At 47.9% G+C, this 24653-nt stretch overlaps 2 protein-coding genes across 7 annotated transcripts in view; one reads left to right on the forward strand and one right to left on the reverse strand.

Annotated features, from left to right (window-relative positions):
• The first annotated feature begins 4 nt into the window (after positions 1 to 4).
• On the forward strand, positions 5 to 14397 carry MORN5 (MORN repeat containing 5). 3 transcript variants are annotated; one of them, XM_077787925.2, is made up of 6 exons: positions 5 to 101; positions 332 to 479; positions 710 to 821; positions 1670 to 1801; positions 12954 to 13068; positions 14290 to 14397. In XM_077787925.2, the coding sequence occupies exons 1-5, from the start codon at positions 55 to 57 to the stop codon at positions 13031 to 13033; spliced, it is 519 nt and encodes a 172-aa protein (XP_077644051.1). In that variant the 5' UTR covers positions 5 to 54; the 3' UTR covers positions 13034 to 13068; positions 14290 to 14397. The 3 variants fall into 3 exon arrangements, with proteins under 3 accessions (XP_077644051.1, XP_085412455.1, XP_085412456.1); XM_085556329.1 differs by lacking the exons at positions 12954 to 13068; positions 14290 to 14397 and adding an exon at positions 4249 to 4423; XM_085556330.1 differs by lacking the exons at positions 12954 to 13068; positions 14290 to 14397 and adding an exon at positions 2515 to 2683.
• The window catches only part of LHX6 (LIM homeobox 6), a 17525-nt gene continuing 6535 nt past the window's right edge, over positions 13664 to 24653 (reverse strand). For 3 of the 4 annotated variants that reach the window (XM_021543659.4, XM_021543661.4, XM_085556326.1), the window contains exons 5-10: positions 24047 to 24267; positions 21744 to 21844; positions 21570 to 21665; positions 19677 to 19851; positions 18986 to 19089; positions 13664 to 17297 (exon numbers count right to left, since the gene is read on the reverse strand). In XM_021543659.4, the coding sequence (XP_021399334.1) occupies positions 17277 to 17297; positions 18986 to 19089; positions 19677 to 19851; positions 21570 to 21665; positions 21744 to 21844; positions 24047 to 24267 (718 nt within the window). In that variant the 3' untranslated portion in view covers positions 13664 to 17276. The remainder of the gene's footprint in view (positions 17298 to 18985; positions 19090 to 19676; positions 19852 to 21569; positions 21666 to 21743; positions 21845 to 24046; positions 24268 to 24653) is intronic. The other variant, XM_085556327.1, reaches the window with a different exon arrangement.

The following is a 24653-nucleotide window of genomic DNA, read 5'->3' on the forward strand; positions in this document are numbered from 1 at the left end:
CCGCGGCGGGGCGGCGCCGTTGCCGCGGTGACCGGGACGCGCCGCGGGGCCGCCATGGAGCCGGCGGCGGAGCGGTACCTGGGGGGCGTCGTGCGCGGCAGGTGGGGGACACCGGGGCGCCGGGAAGGGACACGGGGGGTGCTGGGGGCGGGCGGGAGGATGGGAGGTGTGGGAGATGGGGGGCGCAGCGCGGCTCGCAGGGGACGCGCGGGAGCGGGGCGCCCGAAGGGAGGGCAGGGGAGTCGCGGGCGTTGCGGACGGGACGAGAGGGGGTCGCACGGGGTTGGTGGGACCGGGGGACGCCACCGTTCGCCCCCGGCATCTCTTCCAGGATGGAAGGATTCGGCTACTACACGCTGCCGACGGGCACCGAGTACCGGGGCTCGCTGTGGGACGGGATGTTCCACGGCAAGGGCCAGCTGCTGCGCCGCAAAGGCGGCGGCTACCGGGCGCTCTGGGACCGCGGGGTGCCCACGCAGGTACGGCCGGGGGGTTCACCCCCGGGGGCTCGGCTGGCAGAGGCTGGAGGCGAAACGCGGATTTCCGAGCCAAGGCAGCGTCCGGCCCCTCGGGGCGGCGGGAGGCTGCTGGCGGCCGGGCACCGCGGGCAGGATTCCCCGCAGAGGGCGAGCGGAGCCGCGCCGGCCCTGCCGCTGCGTTCTGTCCATCCATCACGGTTATTAACTCTGCTCTCAGACGTGTTTTGCAGGGGAAATACACTTTTAGAGATGGTCTCGAATACGAAGAGGAAAAATGGCTTTACTGCGACGGCTACGACAGAAGATTCTATACAGAAATCCGTTCTGGTTTTAAACCACCAGGTACTAAATTGCGTTTGCGATCCTGAGAGTCTGGAAGGAATTAAACTAACAACTTTGCTTAAGAAAGATTAATTCAGCTACATGAGTAACATGGAGCAGAAATGCTCTGGCTAATTTCATACAAGCCTGAGATGCTGCCAGGAGAATGTGGACACCACCTTCCACCAGCACAGCCTGGGGTGCAGCCCTGCACCCACAGCGGCCCTCTGGGAGCAGGGCAGGCTTTTATGATCTGCAGCTTTTGTCATCCTGATTAACCCTCACAGCATCAACAAGGGGCTTTTGATGCAGAGAAGTCAGGCAAAAACAATCAGTTTGCATCCAGGACACCAAATGAAGTTTCAAGCATCTGCCCCATGTAGCTTTTAGTAGATACCCAAACAGACATTTTTGTTCAGTCTATGTTTTTGCTAAAGACTTTTATAATGTTGTTATTTATTGTAGTCAAAAGGTGGGTTTATAGGGAAAAAAAAGTGAGTAAAATCTGTAAGTTAATACACACAATACATAGAATATTTTAGTGATGACGTGGAGTTCTGTGAAGCCAGCAATTCTCTCCTGGCCCCATTTTGGATTTTAGGTTTGGACTTACAATGTTAACTTGGTGGGCTGAATCACAGGACTGTGAATGAGGAAATCAAAGTGATAGTTTTTTATCGCACAGCCTTTGTGTGTGCATTTTTCCATTTTCATTTTCCCCATCTGCAAAATTGATGAAATGTTTTACAAAGTTTATTGTGAGGTAACTCTGTTATTTTTATAGCAAACACCATGGAGATGTATGTTAGTTAGCTTGATCAAAGGCATAAATTTAAAAAAAAAATCAAATATTGTTTTTTCCCCTTCAGGCATTGCTCAGCTTACAAATCTGGATCCTCCCAAAATAATCCCAAAAGGTTGTTATGACTTTGCTGATGGATTCTATAACCCCAAAACCAGAGTAATTGTTGACTACAAACGCAGGTTTCTGAAAAATGCAGGTATGGTTTAACTTCTTCTGCAAGGTAAAGTAAGAAGGGTTTATTATATCTTCTAGGATGCCTGATTAAAGCCAAAATATAAATAACTCCATGACTTGGTTCTATTATCACTGAACAAAAATATCTTTAACTTATTTATTTTATCAGTGATTTATGTATCCCCAGAGCTGTACAAATCATATTTTGCAAAATCACAATGAAGTATTCCCAAGCATATATGAATAAATATGTTCTATTACCATTTGGTATGTTAATCTCAGAAAAATCTTCAGTCTCTCTGTTATGATCTCAAGCAAGGGAGTGGTTGTGAGGGGCACATCACTGATCCCGAAAGCTGAAAAGCTCCATGTTGTCAACCAGCGAAGTGCTTAAGCATGTGCTGATCTCTACATTCTGGAATTTATGAAAATGAGTTAAAAAAAACACTCAGTTTATTAAAATGAGTCTGGGTCTTACCTTCCTGAACAGGAAACCTTCACCTTGGAGAGCTGTGTTTGGAGTAGAGTCTGGCAAATACATGGATAGGTCCATAAATTAATAAACCGTGGGGAAAATTAGTTCTTACCAAGCCAAAAGAGAAACTTTTCAACTTAAAAGCCACAGAAAATCCCCAAACAGTTGACACTGGGATAACTAAAAAAAATGTAGTTTGACCTGAAAAAAACCTACTTTGTGTTCTGGCTATTTAATATTTGTGTTTATTGCCTTTTCAGCGCAGAGGGATTTAAAATGAAACTGATTTCTGAAAGCAGCCACCCACCCTGCTTTTTTTTTTTTTTCCCTCAAATGTCCAAATTGGAAAACCTTTTTTTTTTCCCTAGAAAACAGAACATTTAATTTTCAGTGTGCTACAGTTTAACAGTTTTGTTGCTTAGAAACTCAATTTTTCAGCAAATTTACTATTTGTTGTAAAAAAATTCTGCTCTGCTCTACTTTCAAGAGCTTTTGTGAGTGTGTACTGTGATATTGGAGGAGGGAAGTGGGGAGGGGTTAAATGAATTGGAGATACCATCTGCTATAAAATATACCCTGTGATACACGGCCTGTTTTATAAACGTTGAATAAAAACTGATCTAGATTATTACAAATGGCATTGATCCAAAATACTGGAATGCAGTGGGCCTACTGATGAGGAAGATAAGCAACATGCTTTCCAAAAACACAGGAACCTACACAGATTAGTACAGGAGGGAACGCCTTGGAATTCAATTTATTGTTTTTTAATCTGTTCTTTGAACTCATTGTCCTTTATGACATTTATCTCAAACCCTACAAATGATACCAATCAATAGTGGCCCAGCAGCCCGGCGCAGCGTGTGCCTGACAGAGCGCTGGAGATGGGCTTTGTGTGGCCCTTCCAGCCAGGGCCTGGACACAAAGTTCAGGCTGTTGATGTGAGTGTGAAGAAGGAATGTGTCATGTAGGCCAGACCCTTCCTCTCAAGAACATGAACACAATTGAAAAACCCGGCACTTGTTCAACATCAGAGGAACTCCTGCCGCCCCAGGAGAGATGATTCAGGACACAAGGCCACTGAAGTAAAGAGAAAAAAAAAATTAAAAAAAAAAAAAGCCAGCTGTAAGCAGAAGAAACTGAGGAAGAGGCTGAGATGACAGGGAACAGATCCAGAATTACTCCATTATAGGTTGGGCAGGAAAGAGCAGGAAAACCTCCAGGCTTCCAGCCAAGTCTTGAAAGCATCAAAAGCAGATGGTAGGAAGCATTCAGGAAGTTCTTACAACAGCTTGACAGGTTTACCAAAATGACACTATCTTCCTCAGCGCTGGCAGCAGGCTTCAGAATGCTCCAGCCCTCACCTTTCACCCCGGCCCTATTATGAAGCAATTGCTAATTGTTCCTCGGCTGTTTGTGGGAGAGGAGGAGGAATCCCTGAGCCTGGGCACGGCCGCGGCCTGGCAGTGCCCGGGTACGCTCCAGGCGTGCTGGGAACGTGGAGTTTGCTCCCAGCCCTTCTCCGTGCGGATGAGAGGACGTCGAGCCCCACGGAGGCTCCTGAAGAGCCTGGCAGGCGCTGCACTCCTCGAGCCCGGAGCTCTGATCCTCATTTACTCGCAGAGCTCTGGCTGCTAGGGCAGCGCAAAGGCCCGTCCTGAAAACATAATCAGGCCCAGGGAACGAAATGACAGCAACAGCTTTGTTATATGTTTTTATCTAGCGAAGTCTTCCAAATTCTCATTACAGCCTCTCAGTTATTACTTCGTCCCTAAACCTCTGTTTCCTTGGGGATGCTCAAATTTCTCTTGATTCTCCATGTGTTCTTCGAGCTTTTCTTTTTTTCCAGAATTGCGAAGTACGCAAAATTGAGCACATAAATAAGAATGGGAAGGCTCATTTGTAAGAAGATACGTTGTTTATTTTTAATAGATACCGGGACCAGGCTCCTGTTTCACCAGGAGTATTCCTCTTTTTTTTTTTTTTTTCCCCAGAAATAGGACTCCTGGCACCTTTGTAACAGAGTTTGGTCAATAGAAAGATCGGAAGATTTCCCAGTTTTTCAGTGAAAAGTAGAAACTACAAGATGTTATTTTTAATGCAAAGCAGAAAGGTACAAGAAAAGCTGTGACAGTCAGATTTTAGACCCTCTTGAATATCAGAAAAGCCCATAAATTTCAAAGAGAAAATACAATCAAAGCCAGGAAATTTTTTATACTGAGATAGAAAAGATCTCAGCAGATTGCCTGGCTCACCTATCTTGATGAAAAGCAAAGATATTTTTGATGAAAATTGCCTTGTTTCTCCTGTGGTTTTCACAGGGATGGGTTAAATAATATAAAACATGCTTTTCCTCATTCTAATATGAGAATATTTATTCTACTATTTTCATGTTTCTTCTTCAGGTTTAATTAGTATGGTGCATAGGGGAGCTTCCTGTGCAGTCAATATTACCTGAAATATATTGGTACCTCTTCCTATAAATCAAGAGCAGAAAGACACAAAATCTGCCTTTTTGCTCAGAGCTCAGTAAGGGAACTGAATTCAGAGCAGGAATAGGCCTAGAAGACCAGGACAAGTGTCTTATTAAGAGGGACTTTGGTGTTGCTGCAGTCCCAAGCCAGCCAGCAATCAGCATTTCTACAAGCCTGAATGTCTCGTGAAAAGCAGCAGGAAAAATCCTGCTGCTTCAGGAATCATTATGAGCTGAAAAGGTCAAGATTCAAGAACATTATTTTCGTTTCCTTTAGAGAAGTCTGGGGTTAGAAATGTCTGAGGTTGTGAGGCTGGCCCAACTCCCCAGGCATGGGGGTAAAGCCATTTTAATTCTAAGCCTTATTAATCACAGACTTACAGTTTCCTCATTTTGTTACGTTGGGATGGAGGTTCTCATGCTTGGTCTGGAAGAACTGAGCAGCACAAATATTTTGGACAGTCAGCAACGATGTGTTCAACCATTTCAGGTTTATCCAAGAGCACAAATCCATGAGAGAAATCTCCTACATTTGGACATTTTTTTCCTCACAGCTCAGATCTGACTTGCACCAAGCGCTTTTTGGGAAATGTAGACTTTGACTTGTCTGAAAAATGCAGTTGAGAAACAGCCATAACCACTCAATAATCGCTCAGGGTAATATTTCTATACCTACCCTCATGTACCCCAAATACATGCAGATGTTTGCGTGCTCTTTCTCAGAAACTACTGGAGAATTGGGTGTGGGATGAGGACCTGGCAATTTTTCAGGCCTGGAGTATTTCTGGAAAAAAGACAGCAAATTTAACTTTGAGTCAACTGCAGCGCAGGAAAAAAGATTGACTGCACTGAGGGATCATGCACGGAGCTTTATTCCCTGTTCTTCTCTGAAATTGCCCGTTCTGATGATGGAGGGAGTGGATGAACAGCCTGATTCCAGGCTAGTCCCCATGTGATTGCCTAAGAATGTATGAGTTGTTTTGGCAGATGCCCTGAGCAAGGAGAGGAAAGCCCCAGCAATACACATACAGAGGGGAATATAGTATTTTTGTTCGAATTAATTTAGCTTCCCATAGATTTAAATGTCTACTTATAAGGCAGGACCATTTAATCTTTTGTACATTCGTTTCTTTTTTATTTGACTTAAGATACTGAATTTAGATGAGGTTTAGTTCCTACATATTGAAACTCTTAAAAGCTCTTCAAATAATTGTTCTTTGGATACTTGTTAGGCTAAAGAAATCAGTTTTGATCGGCAGTAAAAGTTCATGCTATTTTAAGTGCAATGCTATAGCTATTTTCTGTTGTATATTTAATCATTTTGAATTATATGTCATGTAAAAGATTTTAGCTCTGGGGCATTTGCCAGATGGCTGATTCTGCATTTCACACAACAAAAGAAATAATGTTTGTGTAAAGCTCTTAAAAATAGTTGGTAATCAGTATATTCTACAACGAATAGGATCCAGACCTGTTTGGAAAAAAACCCCAGCTTTTGCAGAAATTAATTTAGAGGATTTGGTCTCTACCTCTGGGCTCTGAACAAAACAAATTGTGTCTATTGTTTGCTGATTTTGTAACATTTAACAAGTTAACTGGATTGTAAATTTTACTCATTTTTATGTTAAATACCGTTTATTGCAATCCATTGATCTTTTTCTCTTTACTTTGGCTGACAAACTTATTTCTGAAAGCAGGGTTGTAAAGCAGAGAGCCAATGCTGCTCTCTGCTTACACAAGTAGAGCATTCGAATGCGAGTAGCCCTTTGCTTTTCTTGCAACAGCTGCAGTGCTTGTCCTTTTTACTGCTAGTTCCTCCTCCTGGCCTCTTTGATTCATATTCCTTCAAAATACCACTGCAAAAAATATTTTCTCTCTCTGCCATGGCACTCTGCTTCTTCTCTTTGCCAACAAGGCTCTGCAGAGCTAACTACAAATTCACCTTTCTGGTCTTGTCTCCTCCATCTCCCACATACTTTTTCCCTTGGATCTAGTTCCAGGACATAGGGTTTTGGCCACATTCATACAATTCCACTTTTCTGGTACTTGCTTTCCAGACTCTCTGGTAGTCAAAAGCTTTGAAAAATGTTACATCCAGAAGCAGGTCAGAAATTGTATTATGACTCTTTGATCTGGATCTTCAAAGTGTCACTTATCTACCTCTTCCTATTTTTTAGTTAGATAGCTTTTGTTCTGATGTCAGAGCTCTGGATCTAAATAATCCCCAATGCTTAATAGATTAATTGAGGAGCCAGATCTCAGCAGGAGGAGAGGCAGAACCCTGGCAAGCATCACAGTGGGGCTGCTGAGTGGGCAAGGCCAATGGCTGAGCAGTGATGATGGCAGAGAGAAATTGAGTCCATTTTAAATTATACTCCCAGATTCCTGTGAGAAGTTGAGGGGGTTTTCTTGTCCTTTTTTTTCCCTTATTCTACCCTAAACACTTTTTAAAATGTTGGACCAATTTTCCTACCCATCATATGCTCTTTTTGTATCTTTTTATACAGAAATGTGTGAAGATCAAGCACATTTTGGATGCCATTGCAAAATTCATACATATGTCTTTCAGTGTCAAAATCTGCTCAGGTGACAGACAGAGATACTTGGAGACATCTGAGCAACCAAGAACATTTCTAGATTAAATTTGGTTTACATGTTTTAATCTGAAACATCCTCCATTCAGCAAAATAGATGATGAACCAACATAATTTATATTCCAGACTATAGCCAGCAGTGATAATATTAACATTTGCATCATGATGTAAGTTACTACGGTAATTTCAGTAGCTATAGCTTTTGCAGATATATTGTTCCTTCTGGTTTCCTGGCCTTATCTTTTTGAAAATTGTGGAAGTTTCAGTTCCAAAGAGCGGCATGCCAAGAATAACACCTTTGTTTGGGTGCTAACCATCCTATTGTGAATCCATTAAATAGGTTCCACACAAGTCTTATAGGCACTTACATTCAATATACAGCTCATGTGGAAACAACTTTTACAAGAGATGGAAAGTTCATTTGGGGGCCATTTTGGAATGACAGTAATTAAAAGAGAATGGAAGGGTGAGAATCCGTGGGTGGAAGCAAAGGTTAATTGAAAACATATTTTCCATTTTCTTGCCAGCCTTGATGTTGGTGGGGTCGGGTGCAGTAAGGAAAGGGGTGCTAGGGACCCGGAGGGGGCAGTGGAAATGGAAGGGGTGTGCCAGGCAGAGCCCATGGCTGAGATGCTATCACTTGTCATTGTGACTGTGCAGTGGAAGAACACGATAAACTGCGCTGCGGGTGCTGGGAGGAGCCAGGGATGTGAAAGAATTCCGTGATATTGTTGTTTACAATGGGCTGCGTGTGCTTGGCCCTCTGCAAACGGGGAGGAAGCTCAGCTGCTGCTGGAGGATGGTTGTTGTAAACACAGACCATCCAAACACACCCTGCAAACCGTGGGCACGGGCAGTGCCCACTCCCAGTGCTCCCTGTCCCGCTGGTGCCACATCCCAGGGGCATTGCCTCCCCTCCTGGCCCTAAGAGAGCACACAGAGGGATGGCACCCACTCACATCAGGGCTCAGCCTGCCCTTGGCAGGGCAGGGAGGCGTGGATCTCAATTTCAGAGTGACCAGGCCTCCAGGGCAGACACAGCCTCCAAGACATCAGGAACACATACAGCTACCAAGACCTAACACAGTCAGACAAGGTTTTTAAGGTGAACAATGTCATTTTTCCCCTGTTCAAACCACTAGGTATTCTAATTTTAGCAGACTTCTAGGTATTTTCCTGGGAAAGCAATAGTTAAGAGAAGATTCCATGACAATTTTGCCAGTCAGTCTCAGCTCTGTGCCATGGCAGGCACCTAAGCATGCAGAATCCTCAGAAGTCTCTCACAGCTGAGGTTTCCATAAGCAACACAGAAACATGATAGTTAGAAGCAAATAATTCTAAACTTTGCAATATGCATTTAATATAGCAAGATTAAACGCACCTAAATTACAGTGTGTTCTCATGTCAGCCCTTGGAAGCACCCTGAAGCAAGGCCACCCTGAATTTTCAGCTGTTTCTAATCCCAGTTGAGAGATAAATCTGGAGTGTGGTATTTGGGGAAATCTCTTCTGCCACTACTTTTAGCCTGAACATTGGAAAGGAGGCGAGTGTTTTCATTTTGAGAGAGCAGAAATCCACTGATTTAAGTGGGCTGCAGTTTGAGCTCACTGTGGAAAACACCTAGCAGTGGTTGTGACACCTGTTTGGACTTTGCCAACATTTGGACCTTCCCTTAAAACCCCCCAAAACAAGGCAGAAACTAGCCAGGCAATATTTGGTGAGAAGAATCAATTCTGAAATGGGCAACTTCAGGGAACACATTACAGCCAACAGCTTTAGCTGGGTCTTATTTACCTAAAGAGACTCCCCAGACTGACCTGCTGGCTGTGTGGACAGTGTCTAACAGGAGATCAGGACACTTGCACCCCTCCTTAATCATCTTTTGTGGGCTGATGCTGTTTCTGGGGACCAGTCCTGCAGGTGGCTGCCAGGGTTGGCTCCATGTGCCTCTGCCTGCTTAATGAAAAACAGCCTGAATTAATCACAAAAATGACAGAGCTGTCCCAGTGTGGGCTGGCTGAGGAGCTCAAAATTCAAGATATATTTAGTGGGTGCTAGAAACTGATCTAATTTTTGATTGAGACACAAGGAAATAATTCAAGAGCTCATCCATTACAATCTTTTGCTGTTTCAGTTTCAAGAGTCCAATAATATGTCATGATAAGAATGATAATATTTCACTGACTTTGGTAGAAATAACTGGGTAACATTTACTAACTGCACAGGGATACACCAGATTGCAGTGAAAGGCTCAGACAAAGCTTTTTTCCTTTACCTTCAAACACCAGCACGGTTAGTCCTCTTTCAGCAAAGTCTGTTCCATCACTGTTTATTCTACTGAGGAAAATCTAAAAAAATGGATAAACTTTTAAAGATAAATATGCTGACACAAAATTCAGCGCACCACACGAAGAACCCCATTCTACCTAATTGTGCACAGGGTGATAATTTAGCACTGATTAAAGAGTTTGTATTTTTTTCAAATCTTTTTTAAAAAGCAAATTACTTCTGAAGGTGAAGATGTGCTTAGACAATCATATTAACATATTCAAACAATTGTAATTTGCAAAATAGTAATTACAACTCACTATCTGGTAGCATTAATCAAACTTCAAGGTTTAATTCCATTTTAAATATTGATGAAATGTGATTCTCCAATCTAACCCTGGTGTTGCAGGGTTATGGAAGCAGCCAGTGGCAGAAAAAGAGGAACGTGTAGTTAACAAGCAGCTGCCACAAAGAAGGATCGGCATCTGTGATTTAAATTGTTAGCTGCACAGTCAGGTAGAGTGTAAAAAGGGTAGTCAAGAGGCTGTTAAGTCCATTGCTGCCAATTACTAACAATCAGGGAGGAGCTTTAAGACTTGTTCAGTACAATAAACCCAGTTTGTCTTGTTTCAGGGGTTACTACTGAAGAGGTTGCAGCTGCACTGATTCAAATAGCCCTAAAACTACAGTAATTATCAACCAGTCTTCTTTAGTGTAGCAAAAGTATGTTTTACCATAGCTTAACTCTTTACATTCTAATATTTCCCTGCCTCCTCTCCCATAGCCAGCCCTGGAGCCATTCTCATCCCTGGGCTGTGGTTCTTCTTCCTATCCTGGACCAATTCTTTCATTCCCCCTTACCTAGGCTGAGGACCAGCTGTACATCCCCTGGGCTGGATGGCAGCTCCAGGGATTTACTTCATGTTGAGTCATTGCATCTGGTTTTTTTCCCTTTTCATGCACAAAGTTGAAATTCACATCTCTCATTCAGTTTTTACATCTGGTTAAACGACATGCAGCTTAAGCAGGGCTTATGAACATGTATTTAATTTGCATGGGCTCAGATCACTGCACAAACCAAGAGATTTTGGAATCAGTCTGGCAGGGTTAGGATACTTGGAGTGACTTGTCCTGGGTGCTTTCCTAGGAGACCAACAGAGAACAGAACGAGTCAGTCTGGGCAAACCAAGGGTATGTTGGAAAGCTGTGAAGCCAAGTTAGCATCTGCCTTTCTTTGTGCTTCTGGCCTTGATGCTCAGCTGAGTGAGCACTGCCAAGGGCTCAGACAGACTCAGGCTGGTTATTTCTAGCCCTCAGGTGAGCCAGCTGTGCCCAGCCACCAGCCAGACATGGGGATCTCTAAGTTTTCTTATTCCTTCACCATGACAGGAACAAAAAGTTTCCTTTTCATGCAGTTATTACAGCTCAGTTAAACTATATATATATTTTTTTTAGTTAAGGCAATTCCAGCTAAAACCACAGAGCCACAGACTGGACAATATCTGTCACAGGCAAGGCTCACGTGATCACGTCTGCAACACCTAGTGCATAGAACAAAAGCCAGCACATTGATTATGGCTTGGATGTTGTTTTTAAGAAAGCTTAAGGACCACATTTGCATTCCTGTTGCAGCCCTCAGTGGAATCTGCCTGTGAGGATTGCATGGTCTTTAAGCAGGATTCTGTGCTCATGTTTTTAATTTCCCTTTTAGCATATTTTTTTCAGCATCTATTTTCTCCTACTTTACACCCAAATTAGAAATGTGCCATTAACAGGATATTTTGTTATGGATCTGTGGATCTCTAAAGAATAAAAAAAAAATCAGTGAAACACAGAAAGAGCTGAGCTTAGCTATTTTACCCAAATTATAACTATTTTGCAGTCATTAAAGCCAGCACCTTGGCACCTTTCCTCCTGCACCAGGATGCACCAGGGCTGGGTGTGAGCAGCACCTCAGGGTGTGCACCCCTCTCTGGGCCAGCAATGGGAGAAAAGGGAGGGCAGCATGGAAAAAAGAAAAAAAAGGGAAGAAAAAAGAAAAGACAAAGCTTGATTCACAAACCACCACGGGCAGTAGGATCAGCCCCCAAACCCGTGCATCAGAATTTGTCACACACCCCTCTGGAGACTTCTTTGCTTAACACTTCCTCCCCAGCATCTTCCTCCCTTTGCGTTTCAAATGCTGCTCTGTCACTTCAGCATAAAGGCACAGCTCCACAGGCAGAAGATCTCCAGGAAAATGTGACTCCTAGAGAAGCAACATGCTTCCTTCTCCATTTTGTTTCACCTGCCTAGGCAGGGGGCTCAGCAGGGTGAAAAAATGGGACCGGGATGGTCACAGCCCCTGTTCTTGCATGTAACAAGGGCTGCCACAAACCCTCAGCATTTAGATTTTTACACACATCAAAAGCAGCTAATATGAATTTGTTAAGACACTGGTAAACACAAGAAGCAGCTCGAATATATTTCATTTGTATAAAAATAAATACAGGTATTATTGTAAGCAATACTTTGATTTTTTTTTTTTCTCCCCCAAGGTTTTTTGAAGTTTGTTTTTCCTGGTTTACTACACAGATCTCTTTTCTCCTACACAAACACAAAGGAAAAAGCTGCAGAACAATTTTTGGAGACAAGACTAGTTAAATCCCTGAAATTAAGAAGCCACAACTTAACATTCACCAAGCTATTTTTTTGTAAATCATGCAGAAAATTACTATTCAAACTTTGCTGGCCAGTTGTTTTTTTCCCACATTGTCTTTGCTTTTATTTTCTTTCCACACTGTCATTATGCTCTCAGAATAAATACGACAGACATGAATACTAACAAGGGACACAGGAGTTGGTCTAAAATATCTCTCAGCCACTACATCAGCTTATCAATACCTGCCACAACATAACATCTCAGAAACAGCATGGAAAGAAAAGCTCCAAGACAAGAACCTGGGATTTTACTGGAAATTTTTCTTTACCTTCACTTTCTATAAACCAACAAGCAACACAGCCAGAGTATTTTAAAAACGCCTATCTTAATTTCTGATAGTTTCACCATTTCTCCTGCATATTTTGCCCCAAAAGGCAAAATGTAAAATCTATACATGTAAATCTCGTGGTTCACCCAAGCTGGGGTTATCAAACAGATGAATAATCAGCCACAGAGCCAGTACCTCCTGCCTTGACAAATTCCCACACAACAGCACACGATCTTTTAAACAAACACAAAATAAAAGTGTTTTCTAAGATATACCAGTGGCTAAAAAATGGATTCATTTTTCAAGGGGAAAATGGCTTGTTTGAACTGGAGCCCAGGGATGCAAGGAGCAGATCTGACTCGGGGATATTTAACGTTCTTTTCTCTCCCTTTCAGACGATGATGAGCATGAGTGGATCCTTCGGAACTGCCGGAAAGCCTGGGACTTAACAACTGAGCACAAACCAAAACCATAAACCCGTTTTTCCTAGACAATATTCCAGCAAAGCAGGTAATCTGATTCACAATAAATGCAATTTGTCCTCGCGGATTTGTCTCACCCTTTCCCTCGACAGGAATATAATCTTTCTGTCATCTTTGTCAGCTCAAAGAAAAATGGAAATAATCATTTAATCAGTCATGCTGAGCAAAAGCCACAGCAAAAAAGCCGACTGTACTCACAATAATATTCCTGAGAGGTGTGCAGTGTAGTATGTATAAACATTATTAAGCCTGAAAACAATTTGTTAAAAAGAGTGCCTCAGATTCGGTGTTGAAGTCATTCAAATCCATCTTAATCAACATTATTTTCCCAGATTTTAGTTAGCTGTCCTGGTGAATTCCTTTCCTCTCTTTTTGCTCAGTACTTTGATATTGATTGATCATTGTAATAATGTACACCAGAGGTATTCTTTAATGACGGGTTTCCTAACTAGGAAATTATATCCATTTACTACGAACGTTTGTTGAACTCTCCTGAAGCCAGAGTTTAACAAAATAATAAAAGAGGAAAACTGGGTGGGTTGCTGCTTGATTAGTAAGCCAGAAAGTATTTAAAAATAAAATAAAATGGAATTACGTCATTTTCTGGATGTAAGTGCCAGCACTTCTACTTGCATTAACTTTATTTATTACACAAATAAGACATTTACAAAGCACAACATTAAAAGTATGTAACAAAACAGACATTGGTTTTACAAAAAGTGCTTACAATTTTGTTTTACTTTTTTAAAATAAATATTAGTCTTGACTGTCCACTCATTCAGAGAAAAAAATTTTTAACCATTGTAGCCAAGACATGCAGAATTGCAACATGCTACAACAAAATGATTGGCAGATGAAATAAAACTGGTGTTTAGCTGGCATCCTACAGATAAATCACCGATAGTAGTGCAGGATTGGTTCCCACTCCCTGTCCCAACGAGTGAGTTCTGTAAGCACCTTTAGCTCGGGCATTGGGTTAACCTGCATGAGCCAGAAAATATCACTGCTGATAAAAGCTGAAACCATCCCACTCCAGAGCCGAGCTCTGTTAGTCACCTTATTGAACTGGAGTGAAGAGCCTTTCACTGGCTGTCTTCAGTGGGTTCTGTCTGCAAAAGGGTTTGGAAATAGCAACTGGAAAAGTTTAGTGCGTGGAGTCTGCATTGCTGCACCAGAACCCATCTGGCAATTACTGAATAAACTAAGAAAATGAGAATGACTTTAATTTTATTTTTTTTTTAATCCACAGACAGGAGATGAATGCAAATGACCTGAGATAAGGTTTGGTTCAGTGGCAACAGTCAGTGTGAAATATGTTGTGAAACAATGTATTGAATAAATTAGAAGATTTCTTACATTCTTGGTACAGTTGAGTATTTTCCATACACATAATTAGCTCTAAAACTGCACAAGCTGAATTGCTTCCAGTTTTTGCAAACAATTTGGGCTTAATATAAACAGAGCCTGATTTCTGAATTAGCAAAGCTGCTCCTGGCTACTTATGGGGGGAAGTGCCCCGAGCACAGTCTGTGGCGAGCCCCCATCCCTGGAGAGAAACACCGACATCCCCTCGGCCCTGCCTCGCACTCCGGCCCTGCCGTGGCACCGCTTACAAACCCCTGGGTATCCAGGACATTTCCCAAGCGGGCTTTTTCTGATCGACTTGGTATTTAGCACATACGTATTTTGTAGTTTCCCTTTCACTGCATTGCCAAGACAGAAGGGAGAAACACATCAAACCCTTTTCTCCCTCAACAGAACAGTTGGGGTAATCTCTGAGACTATGGAATATCAGGGCAAGTTACAGCCTGAATCTCTCCTTCAGTGTCAAATGGAACAACTACCCATTCCTTTATGGCACTAATTCCACAACTAAATGGTCATTAGGATGTGCAAGCACAAATGGAGAACAAAGTCAGGCCTCAGTGACCCCCCCCAGCCCCCACGAGCATCTCAAGGCTGGCACATGGACACAGCACCCACCTCAACCCGTGATGACAAACACTCACCAACAGCCAGCCAAGGGAATACTCATCCTTCCCTCATTGCTATGAAAAGGACAAAAAGGATGCACCTGGTGCAACTGGAGCAACTGGTGACTGTCCCCTCCCCAAGGGGACGCCTCTGCAGAGGTGGTTCCAGTCAGGCCAGGCATGTGACAACACCTTGTCACTGGTCACACCCTGGAAGTGGTCACTCACACATCTGGAGGTGACAATAACATTTTGTGGACTTAATTCCCCTGTCTCCTTTCAAATGTTATTTGGAACTGCTGGCTGCAATTTGACAGATACTGGCCCAGCTGTCCGAGGTAGTACCATCGCTCTCTCAGTGCACCAACACACACAGGAGAGGGTGTGTGTGGATTTGTTCCAACCAACATCAAAGTGTGCTGTACTCAGTTGCTTCTCAAGCCAAGAGATCTCGGTGGCCACCTCAGTGGACGTCCCCGTGTCCCCACTCCCGGAGCGTTCCTCGTGGTTCAGCTGGAGCCGTGTGTTTGGCTGCTGGTGTCACACGGAGTTCAGGGACACGGGCAGGAGAAGGCTCCCCACGTGAGCAATATGGGCTGGCCAGAGCAGTGGCATGGTTGCCCACCTGGCCAATGCCACGGATCGATCCAGGATCTCCCGGAGAGGAAAACACAAGTAGCTACAGTTCCAATTAAAACCAAGTAATGTAACAGATGGATTCCCATCTCCTGCTCCTCGGGCATGCCTCAGTCACATCCCTCACTAGCTGTGGCTCAGGGTAGGCTTTCACATTCTTGGAAGAGCAGCCTCACAGACACTTCACAGCAGGACAGACCCATGTGCTTGCGTGGAGAGAGGTTTTGTTGCAGACCTGCTCTTGGCTCGGTGCAAACTGAGAGGGCTGGCAGAGGTCTCTTGTTTACTTTTTGTTATTACCATCAATGAAGGATAGGATCGTTTTGGAGTCCTTTTCCTGACTTGGGGCCAGACTGCTGAGCACCTCCTGGGCTGCTGCCATGAGCCCAGCCATCCTCCCGGGATGCAGCCTCATCCCAGGACCAGCAAGGGAGGCCAGGAGGGCAGAGGGGATCAGAGCCATGCTGCCAGACAAAGGAAGATGCCATCCCCTTGCTGTCCACTTGGCTAGCGACGGTTCCTGCCGGCCTTACTGTGGCTGTCACCTTTTTAACTGGTCTCCAGTTTGGTCTCCAGTTTCTACCCAACTCTTTTCACTGACTGAACTTGAGTCCACAGCAGGGCAGAACATTTCTACACCTTTTTGGCCACCTTCCATCGAGCATTTCCCAGTCCCAGAGTATGGATTGTCTGAGAGTTTTCTGTAGGTACATTCTGAAATCACCCATTTGTGATCCAATATGACTCCAAGGAAATAAAGTAGCTTGTTAATAAAGAACGAGAGTAAAAAACTTTAAAAAAAAAAAAAAAGATTTGGCAGATGGCTGTGAGAGGAGAGAGATATTCAGTGTTCTAAGAACAAGTCAACAATCAAAAACTTCAGGGTGCTACACCTGGCTCTGCCACCAACCCTCATGGTTCCTCTCAGTTTAGGACATCTCTGCTTCCCCTCCTATAAAACGGGGGGAAAAACACTAAGATTTACTTACCTTTGAGTGATCAAAGGACATGTGATTCTAAAGCACTTTGAGGAGGAAGAAAAACTGCCTATTTCCAGCTGGCATCATGTTTTCCACTCAGTGGAGTCTCAGCTACCTGCGAGTTTGGCTCAGGAAGGTCTGTCTGTATATCGAGTTGCTGAGCCAAAAAGCCAATTTCAGATTCCACACACGCGAGTGGAAAGAAGGAGGGATGTCCAGGAACTGCTTCACTGGTGCAAAAAGAGAATCAGGCCAAACCACGTAAATTCCTCCTTCCTTTGTGTTCAGAGGCGATCATCGACCCCCCTGAGACTCAGGATGTTCTGGGTTGTTCATATTCCCATGGGTTTGGGAGCAAGACTCGCGAGCACAGTAGAGTCACCAGTTTTGACTGCGTCTGGCACTGCCTTGGAGAGACTCACGGTCATTCTACAAGTCCACAAGAAACAAGTGTAAAATGTAACTGTGCACTCAACACACACATACACAGAGCGTCGCTGGAGAAATCGGCGCGGGCGCGAGGTGCTGGTCAGTGGGAGGAACTGAGAGCGCTGGGGCTGAGCTTCTCCCGAGGGCCGGGCGCTGTCAGCGGCTGAGGGGCAGCGGGGCCGGCAGGGCCACGGGCAGGTGAGGAAGAGTCCGCGCAGTCAGTACTGAAAGAGGATGACCTGGGGGGGAAACGGGAGCGTCAGAGGAGACACAGCCCTCGCCACGGCGATGTGCTTGCAGGGAGCAGCAGAACGGACACGGGTTCTGCTGGAAAACCCTTTCTGGAAAACCCTCACTGCCCAGGAGCCACCTCTCCCACCTGGGCTCCTCAGTGGCTGCTCCTTCCCTGGGCAGATACCCTGCCCAGGGAAGGAGCAGCCACTGAGGAGCCCAGGTGGGAGAGGTGCACCACACCTTCGGCTGTGAAAGCAAACAAAACCAGGCAGCACCCCAAAAACAGCACTTCATTCATCTGGTCTGTCATACAGCAGCTACCAAGAAGGACAAAGACCACGACCAACGGTCCTGACTGTCCACCTCACTCACTGAGCAGCACAGGCTCCCCTCAAACACTGCACCCCTCTGCTCTGCAGGTCCAACCCCGTCCCGGCCTTTGGGCAGGGGAAGCAGCTGCTGATGGTCACAGCTCGCTCCTCACCAGCCACTGCGCTGGGCACCCCGAGAGGAGGGTAGGGCTACCCCACACTCAGCTTTGAAATGTGTCTTCCCAGGATCTCGGCTATCTCTGCTTTTAAAAAATTGTTGGATGTGGGGGAAAAAAAGCTACTTCGGTTTTCAGGAATTCAACACGCAAGTGATTGTTTAGGAAAGGAGCTGGTTGGGGTGGCAGCTCCGTGTCCTGAGAACCCTGTTCTGCTACAGCTGCAAGCCAGTAATTGCATTTAAGTCAGGAGCTGCCTGCTGCAGTGAAGCCTCTCTAACAACAGCACCAGGACTGTATAATATTTTCTGAAAACTCCGCAGGTTGCTGGGCACATATGACAAAATGGTAGAATTTAGACTGAAAAAGTATCTTTGCTGTGCCCCTGCTTCTGCCCATTGAAACAGAGCTCAATAAGCTGTTGCACTGAGAGAGATCTGAAAAGAGAGGTGCTGAGAACTTCTAACAGTAAAGACAAAAGTAAAAACCACTCAGAATTGCCAAACGCTCAGTGTTCCCTCAAAAGGAGGTCACTGAAACTAGGGTCATGTTTGAGAAGTCTTGCCCACAAAAAGCTGTGTGTTAGAACAGATACTGTAAGAGCTGAACAGAAAATATCAACATGCAATATTGTCTCCTGGCCAGACATTGTGAAATAACCTTCTTACTTCAGATACGGTTAACAGCCAGTTGTTATTATTTTTATGCAATCCTGCAATCCACAAGAAATTAATTTTTTTTGTTAACTCATGGAAAACTGGGAAGTTAGCATGTGCCAGAGGTCCTTCCTGTTCCGTTGTTAACAGGCAGGTGCTGACCGTGCTGACCACACTGACCACACCTGCAGGCACCTGAGGAACGGAGCAGGACAGAGCTCAGGGCACGGGAAGGGGCAGCCAGGGAGGATCCAGGCAGGATCCAGGCAGGAGGGTGTGAGAGCCTTCAGTGGGTGCAGGCACAGAGTCCCAGCACGTCACAACAGCGAGGGGTGTCCAGGGGAAAACACAGCAATGCCATTTGGACCAACAGTGGGTACATCAACCTTAGGGCCCCCAAAACTACGGGAAGACACATGGGTGGTGGCAGCTGCGGAGGTCATGGAGAAGCAGTGATGCTGACAGGAGATAGCGGTGGCAATGACGTTACACACAAATCTGTGCTGCAGCAAGGGTTGGCCCCAGAGCCTGGAGCAGGGACTACATTTACCTTCTCACCCCTATTAGATAGTGGTCCTTCCATGTCTGCTTTGAGGTGCACTGGTGGAGCAGTGTAGGGAAGTCTACAGTGCACTTGTCCACACTGTACCTGACCTGTGGATGAGAGGAGGCTTCAGCCTCTGTTACTGCAAACAACACCCGGCCGGCTTTCCCGGGGACTCGCGGGGAGCAGGAGGAGCCCGGGGCTCAGGCAGGGGCACAGCCCTCGTGGGAGAGGGAGGGGAGAAGCCTCACAAGAGCCACAGAGCCAAAACCTCTGTCCAGGCATGACCAAAGCTGCCCATCACTCGCAAATCTTTCACTGGCACTGGGAACAGAGAAAGCAACTCTGCTGTCCTGAGCAGGAAGGAGACCGCTGACCACCGAGCCCCACGGGGCACGCTCGCACCTCTTCTCCATGGCACAGAGAGCACAAGGGGGCCGAGGACCAGGCAGTAAAAGCCAGACACTGACTTTCCTGGGTGCGAGGTTAATCCCAAGGGCGAAGTTTATCAGACACGAGGAGGAGGAGCAGCAGCGCGGGCACCATCCCCGCACCCGCAGCGCCAGGAGGGTTTTGCCAGCGCCTCTCCCGGGCGCTGCCCCAGCCCTGCCCCAGCCCTGCCCCAGCTCTGCCCCAGCCCTGCCCCAGCTCTGCCCCAGCCCTGTCCCAGCCCTGCCCCAGCCCTGCCCTCTCTTACTTTCGATGTATCCGTGCAGAGTCACCATCCGGGCCCGCTCGGGGCTGCTGAAGGGCGAGTAGTGGATGTCCTCGGACAGCGAGGAGGGGATGCGGGACGGGGGCGCTCCCGAGGGCGGCACCGTGTGCTGCGGGGTGTGTTTTTTATGGCGAGCTCTGCAGTTTTGAAACCAAACCTGAAAAGAAAGCAGCGAAAACGCTGTGACAGCTGAGAGACAATTGGGTTAAAATGTGCTCCTTCACCAGGGTCTTTGGATGGGCGTTTCTTCGAAGTTTTTGCAATAGGAATGAAATAGAGAAAATCTGCACCTCACCAGCTTCCACATATTTGTTTCACACTCACCAGAGCAAGAGTGAAGCTGCATACAGAAAGCTTTGTCCCTGCAAGTGATGGGAGCTCCTTTCAAGGTCTTATGTAAATTTTAATCTGCAATCCTAGCTCACCCAGCTGAGATCAGATGGGAGCACAGCTGAGATCAGTTGGGACACTTGAGCGTTGGCAAAGAGAGAAACGAGAGGAGACAAAAATGAGTAGAATCTTAAACTAGGATAAGTTGTGACTTTAGGAATGATGAAAACAATATTGTTTTAATCACTTGTAGTTTATCATATTCAAAAACCCCATCAGCAGAACATTAAAGCTGAGAAAGGAGGGTACTGTGATGGGATACAGCCATGTATGTGAGCAGCAGGTATGAGATCTTTGATGATATCTCACTGCCTCTAATTAAAGGAGTAGTTTGGGAATTCCATCTTAGAGTTAAAACATGTATGGAAGGGGTTTCTTATGTAAAGAGCTGATCTGTTTCTTATGCTTCAATTTCTGAAACATAGCTGTGAGTAAAAACCTCCTCCAAGACTGAGTGAAGATCAGCTTTCCAAGGCAGAGTACACTGGACCAATAGAGAAGGAAACAGTCTAAGCATTTGACAAATTGTTTCCTGTTCAAAGCGCTTTTAAAAAATATCCACATTTAAAAAATCACCTGGTGTGCAGCCTTCTTGATCTTTGGCTAAATGAAGAATCTCAATAACAGAGGCGCAAGCTGGATTTTCACACATAAAATTTAAACGTGTCATTGGCAAAACAATCTCGGATGAAAGCTCCAAATTTATTTTAATCACTCGTGTTTTTATTGTATGCAGAAAGTATGCGAGCAGAACGTTAAAGTGATGAGTACAAACGTCACCAAGAGGCAGAGCTGGGCTGTCTGTGAGCTGGGAGCTGCAGAGGGGACATTTCTCTGTCCCTACGGCACCACCGCCCTCCCCTCCCACATCAGGGGTGGGCACTTCCCTGCCGCAAGGTCCCCTGGAGCTGCAAAACTCCTTTTTCTTTAAACTTCTCAATGCCAACGCTCCCCGAGTCTGCCTGCTCGGGGCAGGGACGGCTGCCGGGGGAGCTCCCACACTCCTGTCGGCGCTGGGACAGAGCGCAGCTCCGGGACCTGCTGCTAAGGCAGCTTCCCACCCGGTGATTTACTGCGGGTGGCTGGGGCTGTTGGGGTTTTGATTCATCGCGTCATAAGAGGGAAAAACAAATAGAAAACCCACGAGCGAGACAGAGGAGGAGCGGCGCTGGCATCCCGCAGGAGCAGAGGAGGCGGCAGGCGGGGAGGAGCGCGAAGCTGAGCTCCGGGGCTGGGGAGCCAGGGGGTGTGAGCCCTGCCTGGTGCCAGCCTTCGGGTGCCCCCAGCCTCCCTGCCCTGCCCTCCCTGCCCTCACCTGAACGGGGCTCCGAGTGTGAGCCCTGCCTGGTGCCAGCCTTTGGGTGCCCCCAGCCTCCCTGCGCTGCCCTCCCTGTCCTCACCTGAACGGGGCTCCGAGTGTGAGCCCTGCCTGGTGCCAGCCTTTGGGTGCCCCCAGCCTCCCTGCCCTGCCCTCCCTGTCCTCACCTGAATGACTCTCCGGCTCAGCCCCGTCATGTCCGCCAGCTTCTGAAGCGTTTGTGCGTCGGGGTTGTTGTCCTGAGCAAACTGTGCCTGCATGACCTGTGCAGAGGGAAAAGCGGGGCTCGGCGTGGGCTGGGCAGTGCCGGGCCCCGCAGCCCCCCGGCCCTGCTGCCCTACCTGCAGCTGCTCGGCGGTGAAGGAGGTGCGGGCTCTCTTGGCTGGCTTCGGCTGGCTGTCCTGCTCCGAGGGCACAGCCCCCTCCAGCGTGATCCCGTTGCCTGCCGGAGAAAAGTCCCCTGAGCCACCCTGCCCCACCACGGGCAGCAGCTGCTGGTCTGCGGGACAGCACAGCTGGTGGCATCACAGCGTGGGACACCCGGGGCATCCCCTTAAGGAAGGGACAACAGCCCTGGAATCACAGCCTGGGGCTTGCTGCAGTGGGAGCAGAAAGAGTGGAGCCAGCACTGCCCCCCAGGAGCTGCCCTGGGCTGCTGAGCTCCTCCACACACAGGGAAGGAGAAACAGCCATTCCCCAAGAGACTGCTGCGGAATGAAGAAAAATGCAGCAAGTGGTGGAAGCCGCAGGGAATTAGGGGAGACAGCAGCCGGAAGAGGGTCAAGGTGGTGTGTGAGGGCAAGCACTGATGTCCCTCTGGCCCTGACTCCTGGTCACCACTTGGCCACATTCTCCAGGGAGTGGCTCGGAAGGGACCCTGTCGCTGCCAAGCTCACCAACATCCATCACTCCTGCCCCTCGCTGGCCCCTGTGACCCCGTTTTCCCTCCTGGGCGTTGCCTCCATCAGTCCTTTCATTTGCTCAGAGCATTTCAATGGGCTCTTTGCTCCCTTCCCCAGCCCCAAATTGTCCCAGCACCCTGACCTCCTCTTCCTCCCAGGTCCCAGAGCAGCAGCAGGGGCAGCACCATCCCCACGGCCTTGGGGTGGCCATGCATGAGCAGCAGCCACACTGAGGGGGACACTGCAGGGAACACTGACCTCCCCTTGCCCAGGACAGTGTCAGGGTGAGCCCAGCCGTGCTCACGCTGCTGTGCAGCCTCAGAGAGGTGCCCAGAGCCTGGCCCCTCACCGGGCCCTGCTGCAGCCCGTGCCACGCCGGCTGCTCCGGGCAGCGAGGGTGAAGCACCGCTGAGGGAAGGGCAAGCAAGGGTGGGTGGGGGAGGGCAGCGAGCGGGGCTGGCGCTCGCCCCGCTCCCAGGATGCGCCTGCACAGCCCGGCCATCGCTCCACAAGCTGGACCAGGCTGTGATTGTCTTGGCTGGAGTTGAAGGACTTTCTCATATAGTTTGACTTGTTCTTTTCGGATGATGAATGGGACTCTGACTTCAGCAACATCTGTTTATTTTTCTTGTATGTAAAACCTCATGTGCAGAAGAAATTGCTGGGTAATTACTGGAGGGGGGAGTGTGGCCCTGCAACTCCACAGCAGCTACAGCTGTCCAAAGTGATCCCACCCCCTTCTCAAAACCCCTTGGACACAGGTAGTGACACCTGACACTCACCAGGTGCCCCAGCACTGCCCAGCACTGGTGCTCAGCCCACAGCAGCAGGTTGTTCTGAGCAGCAGCAGAAGCAAACCCACCATCCCAGCCCTCAGCTGGGGCAACAGCTCTGCAGGACTCCCCAGTGCCAGACCCTGCTGTCCTCACACCACTCTGCTTCCCCAGGACACGTGGCTTCTCCCCCTCCATCCTTGCTCCCCATCACCTCCCTCGCGCCCCCGCAGCAGCTGACCATATGGACCGACACGTCACAAGCCACATCCCGAGCCGGGACCCTCCCAGCCCAACTGGGCACTCTGTTTTCATCCTCTTTCTCAAACACGGTAAACTGAACCATATTATTTTCCTGTCAGGTTGTTAATGGTTTCCACATGCTGCATGGGCCTGGACATGGCGTGTCACTCCCCGTGCCCACCATGTGCTGAAGTACTTTCCACCACAGGACAGGCCTTGGCACCGCCCGGCCTCCCTGAGCACCACTCTGGACTAACCCCACAAATTTGTTCATCTGAGCATCTCCCTGGGCACTGCCATGCAGGAGGATGGGGAAGGGACAGGAGCTGCAGTGACCCCGGGGCCAGCGCTGTCCAGCTGGGAGCGGCACGGCCCCAGATGGGCAGGGCGGGTGGAAAATGATGGGAAGGTTTTGTCCAATCGCCAATCCCACCTTCTACATTTATGACTCACAGCCTCAAATCCCAGCGGCTTCCTCGCGCTCCGCACTCCAGCCTGCGCACGACCAGGCACTTGTCCCTGGCAGTGCCCACGGCACACAGGCCTGCCACGAGCCACAGGTGCTGCCAGCACATCGGCCACCCCATGAGCCCTCTGCCAGCCCAGCGCCTTGTGCTCAAGCCCCCCCAGGACCACCCATCACCCCTTTTTGGCGATGACAGAGCTGACCCCAGTGAGGCCCTGCCCGGTTCCCGGGGTGAGGCCGTGCCCGCTGGCGCTCCGTACCGTTCTCTGCCGCTCGCTTGAGGTTCTCTATCATGGTGTCGTAGTGGATCCGGCACAGCACCTTCTCCTCCACCAGGCCAAACTCCTCGCCGGTGGAGAGCTGCCGCTTGCAGGAGAAGCAGGCGAAGCAGGCCAGGTGGTAGGCGTTGCCCCGCGCCCGCCGCACCCAGTCGCTGGCGTAGATCTGCCTGCCACAGCGGGCACACTTGGTACCGAACCGGCTGCGGAGGAGAAGAGGCAGGTGAGGGCAGGCAGGAGAGGACAGGCAGGAGAAGGCAGGGAAGGGCAGGGAGGGGAGGGCAGGGGAGGGCAGGCAGGAGAGGACAGGCATGGGAGGACAGGCAGGGCAGGACAGGCAGCACCATGCCATGTGCAGGTGCTGCTGCCGACCCCGTTGCTCACCCCGACCACCCCGACTCCCACAACACCCCTGCACGCAGACATGCAACGGGGCCGCCCCAGCGGTGCCTGTGCCATGGCAGCAGTGGGCTGGAACCCGTTGCAGCCCTGCGGTGCCAGACGTGGCCAAGGGGCCGAGGTGACGCAGCGCCGTGAATCAGCTTCCAAGCCCGTGGGTTTTGTATTTTGATAACAGCCAGTGTGACAC

This window comes from Lonchura striata, chromosome 17, assembly GCF_050655825.1.
Source record: "Lonchura striata isolate lonStrDom1 chromosome 17, ASM5065582v1, whole genome shotgun sequence".
Taxonomy (NCBI): Eukaryota; Metazoa; Chordata; class Aves; order Passeriformes; family Estrildidae; genus Lonchura; species Lonchura striata.